Raw genomic sequence first — 20,524 nt, forward strand, 5'->3', positions numbered from 1 at the left:
TTCACTTGTCTCGAACTATTGTTAAACACTTTTAACTACGACTGTACTGACAGCTCACTTGTTTACTTCATATTACACTTTAATTTCGTAAAAGTCGTTGAGTAATGTTTGTATAAGTACTTACTATTAGTGATAGTACAGACGACAGCAAACTTGTGAAAATAATGTTAGTGTTTTATTTTCTTTAGGCAGCTAGGGTTGGTACTACAGAAAAATTGGTTAAGAATATTTTGTGAAACATTTCGGCGTAAATTTTGGACCCGCTGTCAAAGGCTCATTGAATTAATTATTAAGACGTGACATTAAGTTCTTCACTCTCATTATGATATTAAATGCCTTCACACGTGTGCTTTCATGGTTCAATTTAGCAAGAAAGATATCTTATTTGAGAATGATAGACTCGTTTCTGTAATACTGGCAGTTATTTTGGAAATCATTTGCGAAACATTACAATCACTAATGCATAATCAAATAGTTTTTTGATAAAGAAAATCTTATTTGCATAATTGACTAATCTTCAGCGTGACAACCCTATATAACAGTCGAATATCCACAAATAAAGTGACAAGGATATGGACAAATGAAGTCAACAATAAGCTTTTACGTTGCCTCTGTCCTTGGAGGCGCGGATGGCGGGTTATAAATACACGCGATAGACAAACGAGGTCCCATCATAGCTGTTTTGTTACTGGCTGAATTCAGTATTGACATTAAATAAACTATGGGTTTTAAATTAGAATGTTTTTTTTTATAACGGTGCAATATGGGTTTTAATTTCTATAGAACTTGATGTTCACTTGTATCTTTTTTTCTTTCTAAGGTGTCCGTGGTAAAGAGTTGAAATGGGACCCTGTTACTAAAGCTATCTGTAGGTCTTTCTTACAAACTTCTTAACCGTGATACCTAGATAGTTAACTTTTTAGCAGATGATGTTGCCCTATAACATCAGATGGTAAAAATCGAGATTAAACGACGGTTGGCACGGTCATGGATTCCTGCTTAATTAATAAATTTGTAGCTAACGTTTTGAATTCTATTTTTTCGCGATCAGATTATTTCTATTGAAACTCCTTAAATCAATGCCGACAACTTTTAGACAGGCAGATAAAAAGTTATGATTCCGCATAGACACAATTTGCAAAGATTGACAGAATAAACACCGATGTCTTTTGTTAAGATTATAACAAGATATAGCTTATCCTCACTATTCCAGCAAAATCACCGTCTATGAAACTAAACTTCCCGCCTCATTGCACTATAAATAAAATATAAAACAGACTTAACTGTTAACCTTTTCAATAACGATTTAGTCCTGAACTAAGTACCTAAGTACTCATAAAGGCGAAGACGACGCATCTTACTCCCTTAAGATGGACGTTTAATAGTCGGCGCGACGGTTATGTTGAAAGCGGGTCGCTTATTTATTGGTGCACTCGAAAATCACAGACTAACAAAATAATAGAAATATTTTTTTCTTTGTATATACTTTTAGAAAGATTAGCTTTAATAGTGACGACTGAACACTGGTCTTACACTCGTTACGCAAAAAATTCTTAGAATAAAATAGTAGCTTATTTTGATAGGTACATTATCTTTCTGAAGACATGTTACAAGTGCTCTTGGTAAGTTCTTGTTGTGTGAAGCAAAGAAACAGACAAGAGAGCAGATACAATTGGTTGCTATTTTCTTTTGTTTTAATACCTGACTCCTGCGCTAAATATATTAAAACTTTTGTTGTGACTCTGGAAGTTTCACAAACATTCAAAGCATACGCACAAATATACCCAGATTCAGGTCAAGCATTCATGGATAAATGCTGTTGCGAACCCGCAACACATCACACGCAGCAAGCAAGTACCTAATAGAAACCTATTTTAATTCGTTAATATAGTAGTGTTACTGACTGTAGTGGACCCGTCTTTTGTTTTCGATTTTAGCCACCGATGCCCTATCTATATTTATGTTGATCTTTGGTCGAAGTTTAAACATTGTAGGCGTCAGGAGTTTCATTATTTAGCTTGTATAACAATGTTGGTTGTTGATATTTGCGTATTTATCGAGTAATATCGTGCGTTGTTTATTGATACGTTACTCGGTTTGGCCTGAAACCGTTCAATATGTAAATGTTGTTCCCTATGACCCTTTTTAGATAGGCATTGATAAATAGATTCTTTATTGTATGCCTTTATAAATATAATATATGTACATAAGTTAGAGCGCTATAATAAATAATTGCGAAAGTGCTCGATAAAAAATGTATTGTTTTAGACTTTTTAAAAAACAAAACAACCATTTTTGCAAAAAAATAAAGAAAACGTAACTAACAGTTACACAGAAGGGGCAGATAAAAACGAGCAACCTAATTACACTACTCTATTTTCATACTTCAAATATATAAAAAATACGAAATCATATTTTAATGATATACATACATTGCCAGTTGTCCAAGTGTGTGTGTGGTCGTCCTCCTCGCCGACCCCAGAAGGAAGCTCCACCATTGTTTCCAACCAGTTTTGACCTGAAATGGAAAAAAAAACAGTTTCAGCACACCATTTATAAAATAAGTCTTTAAGTCTGCTTGCTATTGTCCATTTTGTATAAACCTTTACATTTTCCTAAGTTCACCATAGTGTCCGTGAGATTAAATGACATTTTACCAACAATTTTGTTAAATTTTTACTGGGGTATCGCTTAGGAAAGATTCTGAGAGCCGATAGAAAAAAACTATTCGGCGTCTTTTAAGAAGGTATATGCTCATGAAACGAGTTCCTGTACTTGATATCTATTAATAGATATCTTAAACTAGTTCATATTTAGTAAGTAGAGTATTGTCATGAACAAAAGCACAAATTCAATTTAAGTGTATGCTATTGGTGATTAGGTTGCAATTAGTCGTCTTAGTTAAATTCTATTAAGGAAACTCGGTCAAAATTAATTATTCTTTTTAAACTATTTCAATAAGTTCAAGAAAAAACTGGCATTTTTACGGCTTCTAAAAGTAAGATATATAAGACGCTTTGTCTCAAAAAAAACTAGATTACGGTAATTAATTATTGTGTTTTGAGAATAGAAGACAAATTAAACCAATCAAGGGTTTCATTAAAACGGCAAACCAATTACGCTTGATATTAAAAAAAAATTCTTGACAAATTTACAAAGTCCGTTTAACCAAATTAAATGTGAATAACTCTCCTTTTTTCAATAGAGTTATAACCCCGCAGTGCGGCATTCACTATCAATTTTTTCCATTTTCAAACGAACAGGTAGCGCGGTACACTGGCACGATTCCCTCATACATATGCATCCACCGCGAGAGCAGCTATTCTTGCTGGACCATTCACGGTTGGATCTGGATATCATCAATTGTTTCTATTCCCGAGACGCTTCGCATAATACGACGCTATGACAGGCTGGACTGAAGCTGACATGGTTTGTTGGTAGGACTGGTTATATTCTGAATATGAGGATAAGCTAAGATGCCTTAGGCAACACTGACGACAAAGTATTGTAATTTGTAAGAATCTTTATTTCATATCCAAATATAACTAATATATTTATGAACTAGATTAAATATAATATAATATGTTTACACTTAAAACCAAAAAAACAGTAATAACAGCAAGAAGTCAAAAACTTCATCGGCATTGCTGCTGGCTGGGAGTATGCCCAAATGCCATATCCACGTTAAATGGCAATGCAATTTCTAAGAAGGTTTTAAATATAGAGAACCGTACCTACTCTCGTATTGAGATTCTTCGCTTTGACTGTTTTTGACAACTTTTGTGTGGTTCAGAATAAAATCGCCGTTCTGGCGTTCCAGGTTATTATTATTAAATCCTTTATTTTTATTAAACAAAAAAACATAGTTACATTTTATAAACCCACCAAACAGTTGTGACAGTTTGACGGCGGGAATAGCGCTCGTTATTACATTTTATATAAAACATATTATTTAAAACGACCTCGGAACATACCAGGACTTACAAATAAACATAAAAGCCAATCAAAATACAAACTAAATAGAAATTAACTTAAACTAAAAACATCCAGCTACCTACATGCATTAACTAACATTTTTGGAAAATTCTAAGTTTAATATTTGTAACAATTTCTTTTTGAGGCAATGTGTGCTTAATTGTGTGTCCATTTGCCTCAACCAGTCATGTAATTTTCCGTTGGATGCAATATATGCTCTGATTCACTTCGCTCAGTCCCACAATGGTATAAACACATCTCTAGGCTTAAAATATTATATCTCGACTTAAACTCAAGTATGACTTGTTGGTTAATACTGAGTACATTCAACATTTATGAGCACTAGTTAGACGTATAGAGGCATAAAGATAGTCGTTATGTACCCCACAAGTGCCATTTAAAAAACTGTACTCTACAACAAACTGTACACTGTATTTGGATAACATTTCGGTCTACAAAAAAAATGATAGCAATATTTTAGATTTTTGTTTTTGAAATAACATTTGAAACTCCGCGGTATGTATTTTTCGAAGTAAAACTTTTTTATTGACGTTGGGAAAAAAATACCGTCACGCGTCTCTTTTTTTTAATGTGTGATTCGATGACATGTATGTTTGCGTGTACAAAAAAACAGTATCGCATCCCCGTGACCTTGAATTCTCTGACATTCATGCGTAGGAGTAGTCTATTAATACCAATACTCTAGATAGGCTATCTGAACTAAAAGTTATCTAAAATTGTCGCCAAACGTTGCCAATGGTAATCCAGCCAGAGCACTGTTTTAACCTGAGCAAGTACTATCATAGATTTATTTATGTCAGTATTTTCTTCACAATTCGATCAAAGGCAGGGGCATAGAATACCATAAATCTCATAGCAATTGTTTATGAAATTAGCCTTATACGATTCATTGCATTGCAGTAGGGGTTGTATGATTCGAAAAATGCACTTCGTCTAAAAATCAAAATAAGTGATTATGATATAACATGTGTTAATAGGCCATAACTTTGTTATAAACTTATATTTGAAAAAGAAAAACGCCACTATTTTAAATGATATACATACATAAATCCATTCATTTAAAATAGTTTGGTATCCAGCAAAGTGTGGGTGGAAACATATCCATCATGCACTTCGAAATTTAGATTCTGATCATAATAAATCCATAAATAATTTTCTACCAAGAAAACAGGAACTTGCAAAAAATCTAATCAGTAAAGTGAATTTGTTCTCCCTATACCAATAAACAAATAATATCGTCTACCATCATTCTGAATATACTAATTAACCTGTACTTATGCCATTTGCAATTCCAATTTAGCAATCAAATCTAGTTTCTGGCGTTTAGAAATTAAACTTTAAATTGACTGAAACTAAATTCAAGAGAAGGTGTTTGAGACTAAATTGCTTTACCGAAAATGTGAACTTAATTCTCCTTACAATTAATAATCGCAGTACAAAGTGAAGAGATACAATAATTGTGTGTTTCATAATGTATATATACTAGGGTAAACGTAGAATTTAATTTACTATTAAGACATTAGTACGCTGGCAAAGAGCTCAGGCTGTTGCTATGTTGAAGCGAGATAGAGTATACGAAATAGTGTGCCGTCTCACTTCCACTATGGCTTCGTCTTGCTTTTCCATTCTAGCTTTGCTTTGTTCATAATCAAAAACCAGACTCACTTCTCATTAAAGATTTACTAACTCACTATTAAATGATTCGGCCAAATTATTATGAGACCGACAGGTCTAATTTGTCCAAGGTAAATTGCTTCATTTGATATATTATGAGAGCTCAAGCATGTGTGGTTTTGAAATCAACAGCTTCGCATGTAAATCAATGTTTAGTAACATCAAAGAGAAAATACGTCAGCGAAGTATTTACCACTCAATTGAAGATGAAACGGATTTGGAATCCTTAATCAGAGGAGTGACAAGAAAAAAAAGTGAAGCGATTTTTTTTTAAATCAAAATGCTTTGTGAAAAGTCTCTTGTGAGTATATTTGGGAACCAACATAATTATATCACTGCTTTAAGTAATTTTACGATATTTACGTTAAATGCACGTATGACATCTCGAATGTCAACGCTTGTTTTCGTAATTTAATTTACTTTCTAAATAATAGATACCGTACTAACTTTGCAGATCATACGTGACTTACGTGTGTCTTGCGAACAAACATTGATATTATTGTTTTAATGTTCTCGTCTATTGCCACAATGGATCAAGAATAATGCAAATGCTTAATTCAATTCCACTATCCTCATGAAAATGAGTTTTTTACTTAAATAAAATGGTGAAAGCTTTTATCTCGGTAATATATTTCAAAGTTCGCAGTTCTTTCGATTCTTATCCTTTATTTTAATTTCACTTTGAAACAAATTAGAAAGTAAGTTTGTAAAGTTTCATTATTATTTATGAGCTTTCCAGTTTCACTAACTTATCTGTTGGACAATTGAAAACAAACGATGTTTTCGAAACTCAGGAAACTGCAACGATAAATTTGAGAATACTTTCTGTATTTTAGTGACACCACAGAGTAAGTAGCAACAGTAAACCAAGCATAAATTTTAAATTTATTGATGTTGCGATTTGAATGTGGTTTTTGTAAAATAATTGTTTGAGACCAGTTCCTAATTAGTCGTCATTGTATGAAATAGAAGTCAAAAAAGACAATTTATATTATTATTAATTAACGTAACGGTATTATATTAGTCTGTAGTAGAACTAACCTCAAAATCTGAAATACATTTTTAAATTAATTCATTGAAGCAAATGATACAATCGATAAGACGCTGCCGTCCACCACAAGACATGTCTCGAAACAATAAACAAATTCAAATTCCTGTTAAGGACCTTCGTCGTTATCTTGGTCGACAGATTCTATAACAATACGAGATGAGATTAACAGTACAATATGTACGTTCACAGATACTGTAAATTTGTACAAGCTCCTCATTCTCCGTAACACAGCTTTCCTAAGTAATATCGTTATTGTGTTTGCATAACATGTCGATATTATCTAACGCCGTACAGAGTTGACTTACTGTTCCATTAGCTTTATTTCTTCGGAACTTTGCTTGTGTCCTGCTTACTAACAAATACTGGGCGGCTGTTTAGGCGAAGACATTGTATTTGTTTAATAACACTAGTTTTATGTCTTTGGTAATAATGACGTTTTTGTTGCAGGTTTGGTTTTGATGCGTAGATATCTTTAAAGAGTGTTAAGCTGGCCTGAATAATCTAGAAACGCTTTAGCGTGTCAAGCCAAGTTCATGTAAGAGCATTGGTTAGCAGCACCGTGTGCACCATTTGGAGCCAATTTTGATCCCTTCATAGCTCAAAGATTTTGGCTTTCAGACATTAGGCTGCAATATATTATCCTAAGTCTAACTGGACCATTGAACTGGGCACCTGTTCACATCTCACTGCTTTTTTCGTTAAAGTCCATTATCAAGGCATATATCATAATATTGAACTTGGTTGTTATTTTACTTTTATGTTATTGATGGTTACAGCTATAGCTACATCTGAAAACCTCACTTTTATCAAGTAGCCACCAGTTTATCGTTCGATACACATGTTAAGATATGTATATATGAATATTTAACCGATTTGGTATCGTATTGCTGTATTAATATGCCAATGTATACGATTCCATTACAAGTTGATGCCGTCATAGGGAACTTTCATACTATACGTATACTATAGGGTACTTCCCCTAAGCTAGCGTCGCGCCACGCTCTGTCCTAAGTTAGTTATCGAGACGATCGTTCCCGCAGCGCACAAACACAAGTATAAACGTATGTGCTTAGTTTTAACCGGTCAAGTGCGATTCACACTCGCAAAACTGAAGGTTCCGCACAAAAAGGCTGAAGAAAAGCAAATCCGTAAGGTGACAAATTAATATGTGGTTATTTACCAACTTTTAGTAACCTAGCAGATTTGTGGCCGTAACCACCGTTAAGGCCCATTTAGAGGGTGAAATCTCAACTTTTTCGGTTCATGCTGGTAACAGAATGGTTCGGCACAGCACGGACAGTCGGAGAGTCGGCCAAATGGACAGAAAAGCAGACGGCGGCGCCTGTGTTATTGGGTTCCGCTACTTTCGTAACGGATCCCTAAAAACAGGTAGGTACCAAGCAACATACGTGACGTAACAACTCTTGTTCCACAGGTACATTCCTGGTAGTCATTAGTTTAAAGTACAAAGTTCAGAGTTCAATCAGAGCGAGTAATAGGTAAAATACCCGTTAACCTGAATCATCTTTAAGCGGTAGTTATTCATCATACTGCGGTCGCTGTAATATCTACCGCTGATTTTGCAGGTTAGGAATGTGAATTATCTACATTTTGAATAAATGACACATCATTTAAACCTTGTTATTCGGGTAAACTATAGCTAAGCTATCCAAGGTTATGTTTGCTGTATTGTCTTGCAAAAGAGTAATTTTTATAATGGTTACGATATATCGATTTCATGATAGCTCCGTTGTCTGTGCGTCTGTTATACTGTGTACCTCATGAGTTTCTGATAGCCAATCTTTAAAATTTTTACACATTATACCCACAAATTGATTTTCTACTTAACTTTACGGAATCCAAGTAGAGCTAGCATTAAGTAAACCATTTTTTACCCTATTTTAGTCGGTTACATAATTGTAAAAATGTCTACATAGTTGAGGATCTTCCATTCAGAAAACTGTTTTACTGACCGAGAATTTCACTTTTAACTGACCAATGAAAAGTCATCTGCTCCCAAGCATGGTGTTCTTGTAAACATTTTTTGTTTTCATTTCACTTCATTCAATTCAGAGTTCTCAAACATTCACAAAACAAAGTTTTATTGAGTCACGTTATGTCAATATTGTTACAGATATACTAGGCTTACGATCAAAGTACTACTCCATACAGCGCTTAGCTAATGGATTGGGCATCACTTGGCTATATCTATTCCTATATGGCTCTACATTACAAATACAATGTTATCATGTATTCACATACGTGTCATATCGATCCTATTTTGTTTATTTAGTATTATTTTTACGTTTTGTTATGTTCGGGTGTTCATAAAATGATGAATAGTTCAATTCAATGTATGGTTTTTTAGGGTGAGGCATCTAAGGGCAAAAATGAAACTTTATTATTGCGCTAGTATTTATTACCACTACTACGATACGCTGTCTTTCCGATAGTTCATCTAACCGTCTGACACGGTAATAGCTAGAAAGTTAAAATTTTGCATTATGATGCTGTTGTCACATTGCCAAAAAAAAATAAACAAAATGAAAAATGTTAATTGGATCAATGGTTTTTGCGATCATAAATTTATAAGGTGACCAATACTTCTTGTAAATTTATTTTATTGAGCCTCTTTGTACGGGAACCGATAGCGTCGTGAGTCGAGAACGTATCATGTAATATGTATGCATGTCAAGTTGAAAAAACAATACCATCAATATTTTAATAAAAAGCTTCGGTACTTATAGATGATCTTTATACATGTACTAATGCAATCCAAGATAGATCAAAATTTATCAAATTTTGTAATATAATGTTAGAAAATTATTATTTATATACGGATTAACGGATAGCATAAAATATACTGCCGAATCACCGATCGTTTGTCGTTTGTGACTTCCACTGCCGGCCGCTACGAGGTCGTAGCGTGGTTTCTATGTACCGGCGGCGGTTGGTTGTCTAAACAGACAAACATCATAAACAACTGGGCTAATATTATTTTACTACGATTTATGATAGAGTAAGTTGTTATGTTCAAACTACCAGAAGCCTAGTTGGTACTCAAAAATGAATAAATTATAGATTCGAAATTGATTCTGTTGCGCACGCACTGTCTATTGGAAAAAACAATTTTAAATACTTTATTTTAAACTGCAATCTCTTCATTATCCTAGCCTTTTCCCAACTATGTTGTGTTGGGGTCAGGTTACAGTCTAACCGGATGCACTTAAGTACCAGTGTTATACAAGATGCGATTCTCTATATGATCTTCTCAACCGACATAGTTTCTTTGGCAACACGAAACCCCCTAATTTTGTCCTCAATTACGTAAATAAATATAAAGTTCAAGATTTATTTTATTACGTTCGTAAATATTAATTATTGTATTGAGTTCTTTTTCTTTTGTATCTTAGTTCCTACTAAACGAAATTAATGTTCAAAACTTCATAAATATATTTCTTTTCATCAAGAACTATAGAAGAAACCTACAAATGCCCTGTCCTTGTCTGGTACCTTAACAATTAAGCGAATGACGCTAATTGTCGCTATCACTATGAGGTTAATTGTCTGCTAACCACCGATACGTACCGACTTGTGACGTCATAATTATTGAGTGTTGTATACAGGATGATGATTTATGTACCTACTTAAATATAATAATAATAATAAATGCGGACAACATCACATACATTGTTCTGAACCCAAAGTAAGTTGCTAAAGCACTTGTGTTATGGAATTCAGATACAACGAAGGTACCACAAACACCCAGACCTGAGACAATGTAGAAATGACAATTTTTACATTGACCCGACCGGGGATCGAACCCGGGACCTTGAAACCGGTTCGTACGCCACTCCACAACGGAGGTCGTCAAATATAAATATGTGCTATATGAGTGTGTTGTTACCTGGAAATAAAACACATTCCTTAAACATGGTTGTCCTTACCGAAATAATTGGTAGGTACAGTCGGCTCAATAACTTTGATACCTATTATTTTAGTTTGGCAGAAATAATTATAATATTGTACAACTTTACAATACCATCTCAAACTAGGTCTATACAACTAACTCTATATAACTACACAAAGCTTGTAGTATGTGTACCAGACAACTGATTAATATACTATAACTAGCTGTTGCCCGCGACTTCGTCCCCGTGGGTGCTTTTTTCACATTTTCCATTGTATCTTCGCTCCTATTAGTTGCAGCGTGATGGTTTATAGCCTTAAGCCTTCCTCGATGAACGGTCTATTGAACACAAAAAGATTTTTTCAACTTGAACCAGTAGTTCCTGAGTTTAGCGCGTTCAAACAAACAAACAAACTCTTCAGCTTTATATATTAGTATAGATATACAAAGTAAATGATCGTGCTCGTCACACGAATATTTGTCAAGGGTTGAAATCGAACCCACGACCTCCGGTATAGCAGTCAGGGCCAACCACTAGACCAACAGGCTAATCAAAAACGATATTTTATTCTTGTGGTTACAACAGACAAAAATGTTTCGTTATAACAAAAATTGACGGCTTTAAATTACATTTAATTTAATTTGTAAAGGCTTTTATTTAACCCTGTAAATGTATTACGATACTCATTAGTAGAAGAATATACGGTCAGAAACAAATCCGGAGCAAATTCGTTAATTCAGGGCTGTACAGTGCACAACCAAATTCAATTAGCTGCTTTTGTCTTATTATGGTAATGAGGTACACAACAAAATAGGTTTTATATCCAATTTAAAACTCGATTAATACTCTCGCGTCTCTGAAAAGTACTGATACTTCAATTACATTTGTTGATTGAATGTTGTAGGTGAGTGTCCGTCGACGATACACTCTACACGTAACACAGTTAGGTGTCGGCCACTCGTCGGGCACATTAAGCTGTCTGCCACTGTTATCGGTCACTTACACAGCCGACACTAGCCTTCCACCAGTAGAACCAGTGTTTATACACGTACGAAGGTAATGGAATTATTTTATCTTGAGCGTAAATGTTTCTTAAATTGTTAACGTGAAAATGTTTACTAAAAATCAATTATGAAACTTGTGAGTTTAAAAACTTTCGGGAAAAAATATGGTTTTTTTAATGTGTCCCTTATTAAGGAATTTTGTCCTTGTGTCGCGGGGGGTGTCACAAATATACAAAAAATATACAGACACCCTTCATTATAAGCATTAAGAAGTAAAGGGCTAGTAAGTGATTTGAAGTAAGGACATTTCGCGATCTCGCCGACTTAAAACAGCCGGGACCCATTCAGTTGCAAAAGCCAGGGTCTCTAACGCATACTCTGCGTGGCTCTGGCAAGCCTTAGTCCTTTCGTACTCATTCTTTCATCCTAAAACGATTGCCTGTCAAAGAATGTGGTGCTAAATGCGCTCACCTCGAAAATCATATTACAAGTGTCAGTTTGAAATGTTACAAGTAATGAGTAGTAACGAGGTTTGATCGCATTTCAAATGTCTGCGTTAATTACAGGCTGTATCAGTGCAGTCGTCGAGCGCCACTCGACGCCACAACTGGTGGAAAGTAATTGGCGCGCTCGTTACTGATTAAATTAAACCTACTTGTATTTCAACTGTGGAGTTTGTTGTGATGCTCCTCTATAGGCTGGGAATGGCTTTCGAGTCATGCCTTTGTATCTATAAATATGTAATGTTACTTTACGTGTGTCAATGAAGTCCACCTAAACGGCTTAACCGATTTAAATAATTTATTGTACGCGTTTTAGTAGCGTCATGCCATGTAGCTCTGCATGATTCAGGTTTTGCCGAATAAATAAATATATTATTTGTTATACTTTGTTTAATATTCTAATAGCTTTAAATATATGCAGGATAAGTTGGCGGGTCGGCTATTAAGTGTACTAAGGCCGCTATCTATTTTACACCTTAGACTCAGAATCTTAATCTTTTAATTAAGATAACAGATTAAGATATATTTTGAGGTAGCTTATACTCACATTATGAATACGTTATGTAACCTCTTTTGTTCATAATTTCACTTAAATTACTTGAAAAGTTCTGACAATTGGGATACACCACAAAGTTTGTAATTCCAAACCCGCTTGTGTTTCCGAACGACGAGTTTGAAGTATTACGAATGCGGCTTTACAAACAGAAAACCGAATATAAGAAATGATTATGTATTCTCGGGAATATTGTATTCTCTTGCTAAAACCGGTAAAGGGTTGTGAGAAAAACAGCACACCCAAGACTTTTACGAGGTTGTGTAAAGGTATTAGCTACTCAGTTTGTTACGGGTGACTTAAACGCCGACGGGTGTACATGAACTGTAAGAAAAGGCGAAGAAGTAGATACCTTAATTTCCAGCTTAGTTTTATTACGAGCGGACTCAAACTGGAAATAAAGCTTTCCTTTTACGGATTTTCTTAAACAGACCTATAGCTAGTTTAGGATAGCTTCTCAATTATTATTTTTTGTTATCTATATCTATACTTCTATACTAATATATAAAGCTGAAGAGTTTGTTTGTTTGAACGCGCCAGTCTCAGGACTACTGGTCCAAATTGATTTTTTTTTTGTGTTGAATAGACCATTCATCGAGGAAGGCTTTAGGCTTTAAACCATCACGCTGCGACTAATAGGAGCGAAGATAGGTACAATGGAAAATTTGAAAAAAACAGGGCAGGTATAAATCATAACTTATAATATCTACCCACGGGAACGAAGTCGCGGGCAACAGCTAGTTTTTCATATATGTTTGAACTTATCTACTATTGAAAACGTAACTAACAGCGCGTTATAAAATCGTCTAATCTAATTATTTAGTCCGAGTAAATAGTCGTGACAACTGACACCCTATTAATATTTAATGCGTGTTGAAGTATTACCATAGACAAACATCGAATGTACAAATAGGTAGCAATTAACACGTCTGTTGTCTATGTACGGCGCCATATTGAATTCGTAATGCCGAGGCCAAAGCTTAGGTAGAACTGTAATTGTTGAGGTATACTGATGATCTAATTCTATTCTAACCACGCCTCGGCAAACGTAGTGTAGGACGTCCTCAGGCACGGTGGAGTGATGACTTGCGCAAGACGGCTGGCAGGAGCTGGATGCGAGAAGCCGAAAATCGATCTCAGTGGCGTGCACTTGGAGAGGCCTATGTCCAGCAGTGGACTGCGATAGGCTGATGATGAATTCTATTCTGTGTGTTAATTTATTAAATCACTAATAATTCGATTATTGCAAGAAATAATTTTAATTTAGAGATTCCAAACATCAAAAAAAACGTTTTTAAATGTCACATCATTTCAAATTTATCAAAACCGATCCAGCCGTTTTAATAGTTGTAAATTGCATTGTCATCGGGTTTGAAGCTACCCTGAAAATCTTAGCCTGCTAGCTTATCGGGAAGTGCCTCAAAATTCAGTTACCTTGAAAATCCAACCAACAACGGACCAATCCAACAAACAAGAAAAGAGGGTTAATAAAAACGTGGAAAAATGATATTTATTCATGTACGGTAAGTTACCGGTCCGTTAACGCAGACAGAGTTTTAAAACAACTGAACAGTTACAGACTTAATGAGCAGCTTTTGTGCGAATAGGCAACAAAATATACATGACACCTAGAATAATTAAATCATACAAAACTCCTGGTAACTAACTAAAATACAGGCAGTTTTAATTCGAATTGTTTTGAACTTGCTAGTACTACAGACTACAGTCAAACAAGTTATCAAAATTACATATTGTAATTGTGAGTTACTTAGAACTTTGTCATTATACAATGTATTATCAAAACAGCCATCAGAAGTACAAAGGATTTTCTTCAAAGAAAGTTTCTGCCAATTTCCTACCTCAATGAATTCTGTCCAACATTATGACACGTTGGTTTATTTCTCAAAGCTTGATTACCGACCGTTGCTAAAGCGAGATGACCTACACCATGTGTAGCGTCATCCCTTTCCCACAGCCGCAAGACGTCTGTTTAGGTAGTTAGTAACAACATTTGTGTGAATTGGTTTACTAGGGTCAACGTTTTCTTGACAGCGCAGGTTTTGGTGTGAGACTCACCTTGTTTCCGATTATCTGGGGATGGCATGATGGGCGCGACGCCCTCTCACTTTAGATCTGAAATAAAAAACATGAAATATTATATAAGATATTTTTTTCTTACAAACAAAAAGTTGCTATAATCATGTACTTTACCAGCTGTTCGCACTTTAGGGTATCAAAATAAATCGTTGTAGCTTCAAAAACATTAGCTCTTTTATGGAATTCGGATGAAAGTATGCGTTAGCTTATGTGTTAATGCTAGGTGTCAGCTACATGCATAACAATTTAACGAAATATGTCCGCCGTGTCACAAACATACGCACACACACATACAAACATACTCTCGCACTCATAATAATGTAATGTATTTTTGAAATATAATTTGACCAGGCGGGTTTACGATATTCACAAAAGAGGTTTACTCAGTCCATTGTGACATAGTAAAATAAAACGACGCGATCTAACTGCAAACCTGTGTAATAAAAGCGATTCAAATCCTCCATATCACTTCCAAGAGTGCTCAAAGATGCACCTTCAAGATATTCAAGTGGAGGCCACATGTGCTATTTCCCACAATGCCCACTCCCTCAGTTTTAATAACTGAACTAAATTCATAGCGGAATGGAAATGTCAAGTCGCCTTACTGGCACGATGGCATTGCAATATTGAAAAACGGAAATTTCCCCGTCTATCCGATTGAGTGACACTGCGGTCGCGACACCTCAAATAAGTTTTGAACCGGGAACTATTAGGTATTGGGAGATAACATGTGCGAGCATTTTTTTTTAATTAAATAATAAGTCTAGTGCGCTATGTATAATTTTAGGAACTAGCCTATAAATGTCCCGGTGCTGGGCCCCAGGCATATTCTCATATAGATCGAAGGCTTTTAAATGTTGTTATAATTTATTATATTGGTGGCACTCCACGTGTTTCAAGTAATTTCAAAGTAAATTATTAACTCTCGTTATTTTTCCCAGTCCTAAATGACGCCAAATGCCGACCCCAACATAGTTGGGAAAAGGCTAGGCCGATGACTTTATTTTGTATTAAATAATTCATAGGATTAAAAAAATAACCAATTTATTTTATTTAACCGGTTTCAGTCGGTTTGAAAGCACGTTAACCGTTGTTGCGTAAATCGTTCAAAACTCCTGTTCTGCTTCCAGGTAAGAGTGTGAATGCGTGGCACTTCAACTCATTTCCACGTTAAAAACTTTCACCTCTTCCACGTACTTTTGATTCCAGCTTAACAGCATTTAATAAAATAAACACAGAATCAGTTTGTGACACTAACTGTAGAACTCAAAGTTACAGTTAATAACGTTTAGTTAGCCCAGTTAAACTATTTAGACTAACCCGTCGCTTCTCGGATTGTATCTCCTTATTGCTGTAAATTGAGTTAGGCTAACGAGACCGCTCCATGCATGATAGTCAACGTTGGAAACTAAATTCGTAAAGTTAGATGACGTGTTGGATTAATTTAGAAAAGAGTTTTGTTCTGAAAAGTATTTAATTTAAATTTCGTGTCGTGTTTTCCAAATATGTGAATATATGCGGCTCAGTCGGGCCTAGTTTGGATAAAGGTGTTGATTGGTGTTTTATTTTTGTAAAGGCTTATATTATTAACAGTAAAATATTGTAGCTAATTTAGAAAACTTTTAATCTTTTTTTTAGTTTCTTATACCTATAGAGTAAAAACGGCAGAGTATTACTTATGCACCGCAGTCCGTATTTCTGTCTCCAGACTGTATCTCACCGTGATAACTGGACGGTTGAACATGCACAGAGGAAGTAATTTTTGTTGAAACTTAAACAGCGATTAATGCCGTTATTAATTACAAGTGAAGATCGAAGATAAGCAACCTTTTTTAATCGTTTTGTACGGAACTTTCAGTGTCGGAAGTGTGATTCGCACTTGACCGGTTTATTCACAATGTTTCTTACTTATTGCTATGTTTTAAACAAGAAAGTAATGATTCTATAAAGCGAACCTTTTATTTTACGTTTTAATTTAAAAGCTTTTAGTAATCATGGTAGGAGCGCTGAACATTCCCTTGGGAAGAATCAATTGCCTAAGTCAATTTTCCATTGAATATAGAGGAATAGAGAAATCTAATACTTGTTCAATGTACAGATAATTTTGTATACTATTTTTAATCTTTATTCAATCTTCTTTATCTTTATTCTTCATTCAAACTAATAAAAATATATCAATAGCTTTTTATAATGTATCAGAGGTAGGATTCAAAAGTTCCACAACTGTCAAAATTAATAAATATTTTATTTTTTATCTACAACTACTTAATTTCGCTATGATTTATAGCTTCATATCAATATAGATACCTAGTACAGACACGTAGCAATAGATTTACGTCAGCTTGCAATAGAGTTTTGGATCATTGCCATACAGATATCACTGATATTTACAACGGAGGTTCGTTTGATATTTTTGACTTTTTCTGCTGTTTTTTTATAACGACGTTGCTAAATATTTCAGCAAGTATATTAGTCTTATTTTGGACTACAAAATCCAAACCGAACTTATTTTATGGAACTTTACAGATATAGATTTGAAGACCACCCGCAGTTTTTAGTAGAGTTTGGCTTTTGCGAGTTTCGTAGCTTAGCCTTCATATAATTCGATCATAATCGACGCCGCGGTTTACCACGATATTTAATAAACAGACAAATTATTTTATGATATAGATAATGCAACGGTTTACTGACGCGTATTTTCCAGCATAGACTCACGCTCGCCCGCTGTCACGTCAGCTCAGTCCAAGACAAAATTTACTGTCAAACTACAAATTTCTATCTACCATTATATTTTATTACTTTTATGCTATCTTATTGTAAATATATCTATTCTTCAAACAAGAGACATCGCGTTATAATGGCCGTGCCAGTGATTGCGCGTAATTAACGCGGCGTCCTGCCCCCCCCCCCTCCTCCAACCCCTTGGCCCGTCTAGACAACTCCAGTGCTACCATGTCTTTAATCGTATAATTTCGTTGTAAGCGGTTTACAGTGTGATTGACACACTGACAATGGGTTGAAACATGAATGGCGGTTTTGAGTAGGTGTTGCTGTGTGAATTTGTAATTAATTGTTTGTAGATTAAATTCTAATTTGAGGGATGTTTTTTTCGGGTAAAGGAGTCTTCCCACTACACCGTTCCATACCGTGACCGTGCTATGAACGTGTCTGGCAAGAAAATAATTTCCGTATTAAAAAGTACAACCATGCCCACTAGGTGCCTGTTCCTTTACCGACCAGCACCGTCGCCTTTTTAATATAGCACAGTCATGGTATGGAACGGTGTAGTGGGCAGACTCCTTAAATTGTTACAACTGCTACAAAAGAATAGTAAATACTATTTTTTTTATTTGTCTCTTTACTAGTGTCCAGCACTTAAATTTTGATGATTTTTTGTTCAAAAAAGCATAGATACATAAATACATAATTACAAACTACATAGAAACACTCTAAAACGGTATGTTGAAATTGTTCGTAACTTTAAATTTACAAAAGCCAAACAGTAGTTTTAATATAGAAATTTAATTAATCTTTTTTTAATCAAGGTTAAGTTAGTAATTCACTTCAAGTGTGTTTATTGTATACCCTTACAATTAAAATTAAGCGCCATAACGCGCTGTGTATTACGCTATTTCGCTTCGTGTTTAAAGTCCTGATAGAAGAGGAACTATTTTACATCCGACGTTAACAGTACAATAATCACGTTCTAAGAAATCTTTGCCTTTATCAGGATTCGGACGCGATTCATTCATTCCATAAGGAACGCTTTTGTCAAGTCATGCATGAATTTATTTCCACTGATCTACGTTGAATGCTCATTCGAAATGATTTCTTGTCCATACGTACCTACCAACTGTATATCTGTACTTACTAATATTATAAAGGTGAACAGTTTTTGTGAACGCGTTTGAATCCATTAACTACTGTTGCGATTTGAAAAATGTTCAGTTTTAGATTGACAATTTATTGTGGAAGGCTATAAAAGATTAATAGGAGGACTGTGTTACACAAGCTGGGAAAAGATGCGTACATTCTACAAAACATAAAAAAACAAAAGCTTATAACCGGCTTCAAATAAAACCTCCTGTGTCTGTGCTTGATGAAATTTTATGAGACCAAATGACAGCTATTGATAGGTATTTCACATATAATAAAAGCGAATCAAAAAAATCGGCCCACCCGTTTAGAAATTCCGAGATGACGAACATAAAAGAAATACAGACGAATTGAGAAAGTCACGCTTCCTTGTGTCCTTTAAAAATTACAAATTCGATTTTAAAGTTTCTTATTAACATCTTCATAGCAACGCAAACGAAGTCACGCGCGACAGCTAGTATAGGTATTTAGTCCTGTCCTTGCGGTGCCATTTATATCTCGTTACACACTCCAATAGATTTGGTTAAATTTATTGCTTCGTTGTGTGGACTGAGTTGTGATTTATAGGAATGCGAGTATGTTATATAATGTGGGTATGTCGATAAATATCTCTCGAGATATATTTCTCGATAAAGGTATTGGCTTCTGTGAGCGTCTATGTATTTATTTATTAGACGTTATCTTCCTGTTTCTTGTTACTGTTGAAGTTGATATATACACGGTGACTTTTTAGTCGTCTTACAAAAGTAGCCCAGTTCATGTATCCGATGTAAAATACCCCTAGGCGCGATTATTATTTTTTTATCATCAACTAAAATAAAAAGAAAGGAAAAATTAAACAAGAGAAATCTGAAATATACTCTTAAAAATGATAAAAACGCCGCCGCCCGCGACCCTCACCATTGTTACAAGGCTCGGCCCGCTCTCGGACCAGAGTTGTTTTTTCTAAAAAACTACGAATTGCATCATAATATTGAATAAAAATTGCATTTTAAATTTATTCAAATCTCATAAATAACTATTTTTTTATCATGATCGTGTTCTAGTCATTGGATACATGAACTGAGCTGCTTTTGTAAGACGTCTAAAAAATCACGGTGTATATCATTTATTTACCAGAATTTATAAAAAAAATAGAGTAAAGGAAAAGTTAAATTTACGAACAATAAGTAAGTAACAAATATATTGTATGCTTTGACATTCACAAATAATGTGTTTTTTAATTCGTGAAATGTTCAAAGCCCAAGCTAACCAACTTCCTCTTTACAATACTAATTTAAGAAACCCATATTAAAAAATATATATACACTAACAGAGCCGCTTACAACAAGTACTTTCTCTACCATCGTCTGCACTGTTTGCCAGTACCAGCCTAAGTATCAAATACCCATAGCAAATAAATACTTCCATTGTATCATCACCAAAACAATAGCGTAACACTACCCGACGAATGATGCCACTTAACTTCAATTACATTAATTATAGCGGTTGTCGCCAAGCAAGTCACACGTACGTACTAATAATTATTAAGCCTCATTGAGGCTTGGCGGGAAATATTGCGCAGTTTGCAATACATTGCGTAGCCGCGCAGCAGTGCTATCAAAAGTGATATATCATTGCCAGTAATGTATATTATTCGCGTGGTATTTCTCGCATGGTTTAAATGGGTCTTAACAATTGGCGGGTGTAGTGTGGCGACAATTAGTCGCGGTGTCGGCGGGTGGCGGTCGCAAGTTCATTTGACGATTAGCCGCGCGGCGGGGGACGAGACTTAGTGTCGTGGTACTGGTACTATAAGTACTACAAATACACTAAGACGTTATTTAATATGTACTAATCGAATTTACACTAATAGGTCT

At 35.0% G+C, this 20,524-nt stretch overlaps 1 protein-coding gene across 5 annotated transcripts in view; it reads right to left on the reverse strand.

The window, feature by feature from the left end:
* The window catches only part of LOC113492944 (adenylate cyclase type 8-like), a 108,634-nt gene that overhangs the window by 26,387 nt on the left and 61,723 nt on the right, over positions 1-20,524 (reverse strand). For all 5 annotated transcript variants that reach the window (XM_026870682.1, XM_026870684.1, XM_026870683.1 and 2 more), the window contains exons 2-3: positions 14,769-14,825; positions 2,433-2,518 (exon numbers count right to left, since the gene is read on the reverse strand). In XM_026870682.1, the coding sequence (XP_026726483.1) occupies positions 2,433-2,518; positions 14,769-14,796 (114 nt within the window). In that variant the 5' untranslated portion in view covers positions 14,797-14,825. The remainder of the gene's footprint in view (positions 1-2,432; positions 2,519-14,768; positions 14,826-20,524) is intronic.

The sequence above is a fragment of the Trichoplusia ni genome, chromosome 4 (genome assembly GCF_003590095.1).
Source record: "Trichoplusia ni isolate ovarian cell line Hi5 chromosome 4, tn1, whole genome shotgun sequence".
NCBI classification, from domain to species: Eukaryota; Metazoa; Arthropoda; class Insecta; order Lepidoptera; family Noctuidae; genus Trichoplusia; species Trichoplusia ni.